Below are 6802 nucleotides of genomic sequence, written 5' to 3'. Positions count from 1 at the left end.
CCTTAAACTGGTTTTTCCCCCCCACACTGGTCAACGTTTGACCGGCTCACCATTCCCAAACTGGTTCACCCCAGTTTTCTCCATTTCACTTGTATATTATTGTTGTATCCATAAAATTCACAAAAATCATGAAATTTTCAAAAATTCCAAAAGTATTTTCACATTTTGGTTTCAATTGATTTCATTTGTGTTATTTTGAAAGTTCAGGAAAAATATCAAAAATCATTTTCACACTTAGGAAAAATCACAAAAATATCTTTTTAGGCACAAGAAAAATTCATTCCAATCCCGAACCAATCTCAAAAACCTCCCGAAGTAGTATTTTTTATAATTAAAAAAAAAAAAAAAAAAAAACCTATAGATTTCAAAATCCTCGGGAGCGTATTTTGTATCCTATTTTCGATTTTCCTTCCCGATGATTGCAAATGAGAACATTGACTCTTCGGAGTACTAGATTGCCCCGGTTCTGAGGGAATACCTATATAATATTTTCATTTTGTTTTTGACTTTTGAAAGGGAGTGATCTTTAAAGGCTTATTACATTTATTTCGGGAAAACTCTTTATTAATCTGGTACCATTCGTAAGAACGGGCGTGTAGGGGGTGCTAATACCTTCCCCTTGCGTAACCATACTCCCGAACCTAACTTTGGTGACGTAGACCGATTCTACCCCTAACGGGGTAGTAATCAAGTGTTCTAACCACACTTCAAAAGGTTAGTGGCGACTCCACCACACATCGTTTTTCACGAAAATTCACATTTTCAAAATACACATTCATTTTTCCCAGTTCGCAAGCCAAACCCATTTTTAAACCAGAGATTGGTTCTCTGGGCCGGGTCCGGGACGTCGCGACAGCTTGGCGACTCCGCTGGGGAGCGTTGAGAGTTAAGCCAGTGATTAATTAAGAATTATCCCGATCTCAAATCTAAATAAACCTTTTTGATTACTCCCTTTCATTTTTGTACAAATTTGGTTACATATGCATGAATGTTCTGAATAATGGATGGATGTGGGGTAGGGGGTGTAGGTTGAAATGGTTAAACTCACACACTCTCACAGCTCTACACCCGGGCTTTCCCAGTTAGGATTAGAAAGGAGTGTAATAGTGCCAGTTCCCATGTGGCATGGCCTATGGGAACCCGCGAACCACTCCGCTCAGTGCAAGCTTTTTCCGGACCTCTATGAGGGAGGATGAAGTTTCAATCTGGGAACCTTTTTCAATAAGGGTTAGAGCTTAACCACACATGATTTTCCATAATCCCTTGCCTAGGGTAGAGCCTCGGAGGACCTTATGTACATAATTACCCCGGGATTAAGACAGAGGCTCCATCCTTCTCCCTATGATTTAATATGATTATAACTTGAGATTTAAAACATGTTGCATCCTGCATTTCATTCTAGGCATTCCCATCTGCTTGGCCAAGGTTCTGTTTAAAATCCGACTCATGGGGAGCACAGTAGTCCATCATGAAACCGAACTAGTGGTACAATTGTACTCCGAAAGTCAACAAAAGAAGAGGGGCGACAGCACAAGTGAGGAATCGGTGCCTGAGATACCAGACAGGGTTCACATCAACGCTCGATCCAATTCCTTAAAGGAGCTGAGAGACATTTGGAAAGGGTGGACGCCTCAGAGACGATTGACTTTTTCTCAGACGTACGGGCACATCGGTTTTCTATTGCATGTTTCCGTAAACTCCCACATGATTGAAGCATTGGTGGAATTTTGGAATCCGTCGTATTGCTGCTTTACTTTGGATGGGGTAGACCTTGCTCCCACCATAGAAGAATACACTTCACTATTGCATCTGGTCAAACTGCCAACGCCTTACAGAACGTACGCACCCATTCGAACCTCTGTTGTCAAGGATTTGTTCAGGGCCACCGAGCTTAAGGTCGAGAACCTGGAAGACTCAAAGGTCACTTGGGAAAGCCTGAAAGAGTTGATGAAGAAGGAAGGAAAGGAAGAAGTCCAACTGCATCTGCTAGCGTTAGCCATCTACGGCCTACTTATCTTCCCGAAGGAACTAGGAATCATCGATCATGCCACCATTGCCTTCGTAGCACAAGTAAAGGAAGGGGTGAACCCAGTCTACGGTATTCTTGCTGAAACGTTCCGATCTCTTAACAGATGCCGAATTAGGAGACATGCTCGTTTGACCTGCTGTGTGCCATTGCTTTATGTGTGGATGATGAGCCATTTGCCATGCATCCAGGGATTCTTTCGCGCTGCTTTCTCAACAATCAGAATACCTTTAGCAGAGTTCGAAGTAGCTCGTTGGGAGGAACATGCCAGCAGGACTGAATGGAAAGACAGACTTCACAATCTAGTCAGCAAGGGGATTGTATGGCAGGCACCGTGGATCGACCAGCCCAAAGTGATATATAGATGTGGAAACCTTCCTTGGGTCCCACTGCTAGGTCCCTGGGGTGGAATATCCTATGCACCACTCATGTTCCGAAGGCAAGTAGGTGCAACACAGTTTGTGCCCATGACCCATGGATTGGCGGACGCTCGGTTCACATATGAGGATGATGATAGCCAAAGAAAGATCCGGGAATTCTTTGTATCATGGAGGCATGTGTACATAGTCGAAGCAACCAGTCAGAACTCGGGAGTCCAGGAGAGTTATGAACTATGGAAACGTGACAGGGTGGACCCTCGATTCCTGTGCAAGGAAAAAACTCTGACAGACGAGAAACGGTCGAGAGAAGCTATGTGTCCGTCTAAAAGAATGACCTCCAGAGAACAGTTTCCAAAACAGGGTCTAGTAGATCCTCAACTTGAACCAAGCAAGCGACCAAAGATTCAGGGCTCGCCATCAAAGAAAGCATCGGCAGTTTTGAGAAAAGAGAAGCAGAGACTTCAAAAGATGCTTGATCAAAAAGTCCAACAATTGAGGGAGTCAAGAGCAGAAATTGAGGAAAAATCTCAGTACATACGAGACCTAGAGAAGCAGTATGAAAAACAGAGATACTATTTCAACAAAGTACTTGAAAAGATGGAGCCTTGTGTAAACAAGGCCAACTATTGGGAAGCCCAGTACAAAGCACTGAAACAGAAGGTGGAAAGTGCAGCTCTCACAAAGTCAGAACCAACTCCAGACGATTCAGGCTGCCTCGTTAAGAGCGGACCAGGAAATCAGGATCTGACACCTGTGTAGACTAGTTGGAAGTTTTCTATTTTTCTCACTAAATGTTGTATGAAAATTTGAAAGAAATGATAAGGATTTTTTTCAAAACCTTGGCTAAAGCACATAGGACTGCATGATTGCACCTTTTTCATACATACTCATAAACATCCATTACATGCATTTATTCTGAAGGATGCGGGTTTTCATGAACAGGGAGGCGGAAACAAGTTGGACGTGACTGAGATCCAGCAAGATTGAGGCAAGTACGCACCCATACAACACCCGCGGAAAAGCTAAGGCCATGGCAGAACAGTTAGAGAGCCGTGTTCTAGGGATCGAGCAGGGGCAGGAAGAGCTGAGCAATCAAATAAAGAAGATATTGGACCTATTGCTGAACAAAGGGAAGACAGTTCAAGATCAGGATCATGAAGAAGAAAATGACCCTATCCACCCGCCCGATTTTACTCCAATTTAGGGGCAATCTTCTGGTCCGCCCCCATTCACCTCAGAGAAACCGCCGCATGGCACGCCACCTTTTATCCCAGCAGTGACAGGAATAGGGATGCCCTCATCAGCGGTTGCGAGTGTAGGGACAAGCAAGACTGCGACGGAATACCGTTGTGACGAATTGGAAGAACGGCTAAGGGCCATAGAGGGGACTCGGACCACCAGTACCGCCAGACCCTCAGATTACTGCCTAGTCCCTAATGTAGTCATTCCTCCAAAGTTTAAGATACCAGACTTCGAGAAGTTTGACGGGACCACATGCCCTCAGACCCACCTCCGGATGTATTGTCAGTCGATGGCCGCCTATACCGATAATGAGAAGTTGATGATGCATTGCTTCCAAAGCAGTCTTACCGGGACAGCGGCTAGATGGTATGTCCAACAGAATAAGGCCCAGATCCGCACGTGGGGTGACTTGGCCGATGCCTTTGAAGCGCAATATCGTAATATCTTGGAAATGGCTCCAGACAGGATGTTTCTTTCTGAAATGGAAAAAAAGCCAACAGAAACTTTCAGGGAGTATGCACACCGTTGGAGAGACGCGGCCACTCAAGTGGACCCTCCGGTCAACGACCGTGAGGCAATATCGATGTTCGTAGGGACGTTAAAAGATCCCTACCGTTCACATCTAGTAGGGTCCACTCCTCATAACTTCATGGACATTGTGTCGGCAGGGGCCAGAGTGGAAGCCGACGTCAAAGCTGGACGGATAAAGACTGGCACTACCGATAATGGCCCAAGTAAGAAGTGGGTCAAAGGTAAAAAGGAAGAAGAGACCCAAATGATACAGGGACCTATGAGAAGCCTAAGACAGAGAAGCCGAAGTCAACAACCTAGGGGAAATTTCTACATGGAACCAGTAGTAAACCAAACACTGCATATGGGCCCCAGACCCCAGTTTGTGGCCCCCGCGCTTGTGCCAACCCAGCCGAACATACCAACTCGCCCGAGCCAGCAAACACACACGAGGAATACACCCAAGAGTTTTCAGAGATTGGAACCGATTCCCATGTCATACGCAGACTTATTCCCCCAGCTTTTAGAACAAAGGATGATATCTACCATCCCCGGGATTCCTCTCACAAATCCTCCCCCACACTGGTATAATCCCGAGGTCCGATGCGCGTACCATGCCAATTCTCCAGGGCACCCTATTGACCAATGTTGGGCCTTCAAACACAAGGTGCAAGATTTGAAGGATGCGGGTTGGTTGTCATTCGATGCGAAGCCGGTTGGTATTCAAGAGAATCCTTTGCCTGACCATGGGAAGGACAATGTCGGAATGATCGACGAACAAGATGGGGAAAAATTCGAGAGAAGATGGGAGCAAATGACGCTAGACTGGGTGTATAGTGAACTGACAACGGCAGGCCTAGCAGGGTTAAAGGCTATTTGCCCTAAAGGCGCCCCATGCACATGCCAGAATACTATGAAAAGATCAGTACAACAATGTGAGACTTTCCGGATTTTTCTAAGTAGCTTGATTGACAGCAAACGAGTGGAAGTTAGCCGCGTTCAGAAAACAAATGAAGTTTCAGTCATAGGGGAATCTGACCATCCCCAATTCACCAATAGACCATTTATCCCCATCATGGGAAGAACCCCACGAGTCCCAGAGGCCCCAGTTCGGGTAGTGATCTCAGCCCCTCGCCCTTTTGCATACCACAGTGACCAGGCAATGCCATGGAGATACAATTGTGAAGTACGCACCGAAGGAGAAACTAGCAGTGCTGCTGAAGCAAGAGGGATAACCAGAAGTGGAAGGGTTTATACGCCGAAGGTCTTGGAGAAGGTGCAACCTAGCCAAGAACAGAATAGGAACCTGAAGAAGCCAGTTCAATCTCAGGAAGCCGAAGAATTCTTGAAGATTATTAAACACAGTGAATACAACATTATTGATCAACTGAAGAAGATGCCAGCCCATATCTCTGTTTTATCACTGTTGTTGAGCTCGGAAGCCCATCGGGAAGCCCTATTAAAGGCTCTTAATCAGGCCTATATTCCCCAAGACATCAGCATCGATAATTTTAACCATGTGATTGGTGGTCTTACGGCTACCAACTACATTACATTCGCTGATGAGGAGATCCCCGTGGAAGGACAAGGGCACAATCAGGCGTTGCACGTTTCCGCTAAATGTCGAGATCACATGATTGCACGAGTGTTGATTGATAATGGGTCATCTTTGAATGTCATGCCCATGACGACCCTACAAAAACTGCCTGTTGACCCGTCCTACATAAGGCAAAACAATTTGACTGTGCGGGCTTTCGATGGCACCCGCAGGGAATCGGTGGGATCTATTGAAATTCCTGTGCAAATTGGACCAGTCACCTTCGACATTACATTCCAAGTCATGGCCATAACCCCGTCTTATAGCTGCTTGTTGGGGAGGCCATGGATACATAACACCGGGGCAGTTCCGTCTTCTCTGCACCAACGGGTCAAATTTGTAGTAGATGGGAAACTGGTTTGTGTATATGGTGAAACCGATGTTATGATAACAAAGCTCACTTCCACTCCTTATGTGGAAGTCACGGAGGAGGCATTGGAGGACTCATTCCGAGCCTTTGAGATCATAAATGTCACAACTATAGTAGAAGGATCTCCAATCCCACACCCTCAGATCCCCGCCGCAGTGCATATGATGGCGTCCGAAATGATTAGACAGGGGTACCATCCAGAAAAAGGGCTCGGAAAATACCTACAGGGGATCCGAAAGCCATTAATGCTTAAGGAAGTCAAAGACAGATATGGCCTTGGCTACATACCTACGGTGGCAGACCGAAGGAAGAAAGCTGAAGAGAAGAAGATGCGGAGGGTGGAAAGAATCACTGGTGAAACAAGCTCCAAGGAAGGACTGTACGTCCCGTCCATCAGCCAAACCTTCGTAAAAGCAGTCAATCCAACCTGGAGGCAGAATTGCGGCAATTAAGTATATCAGTATTGGATGCTGAAGTCCCGTCGAACACTTCTACAGAGTGGATCCATCATCTCCAACCAGGAGTACAGCTTCAGAACTGGAGTTCTTTTGATTTACCAGATATCATCATGTAATGATCTTTGTTTCAGGATTTGTTTAGTTCTACTTTTCTTTTGTATTCCCCCGGCCACTGAAAAATCAGGGAAGCTCTTTAATGAAAATGAATCATGAATTGCT

General features: G+C 45.6%; 1 protein-coding gene across 1 annotated transcript; it reads left to right on the top strand.

The window, feature by feature from the left end:
• The first annotated feature begins 3697 nt into the window (after positions 1–3697).
• Positions 3698–6577, top strand: LOC131151304 (uncharacterized). Its single transcript, XM_058102558.1, has one exon. It carries the CDS (start codon positions 3698–3700, stop codon positions 6575–6577), a length of 2880 nt encoding a protein of 959 aa, XP_057958541.1.
• The last annotated feature ends 225 nt before the right edge of the window (positions 6578–6802 follow it).

The sequence above is a fragment of the Malania oleifera genome, chromosome 3, assembly GCF_029873635.1.
Source record: "Malania oleifera isolate guangnan ecotype guangnan chromosome 3, ASM2987363v1, whole genome shotgun sequence".
Classification (NCBI taxonomy): Eukaryota; Viridiplantae; Streptophyta; class Magnoliopsida; order Santalales; family Ximeniaceae; genus Malania; species Malania oleifera.
This window is presented reverse-complemented; position numbering and strand designations above follow the sequence as displayed.

Coding starts and splice junctions, on each gene's coding strand:
- LOC131151304 (XM_058102558.1), top strand. CDS start 3,698: ATGCCCTCATCAGCGGTTGCGAGTGTAGGGACAAGCAAGACTGCGACG.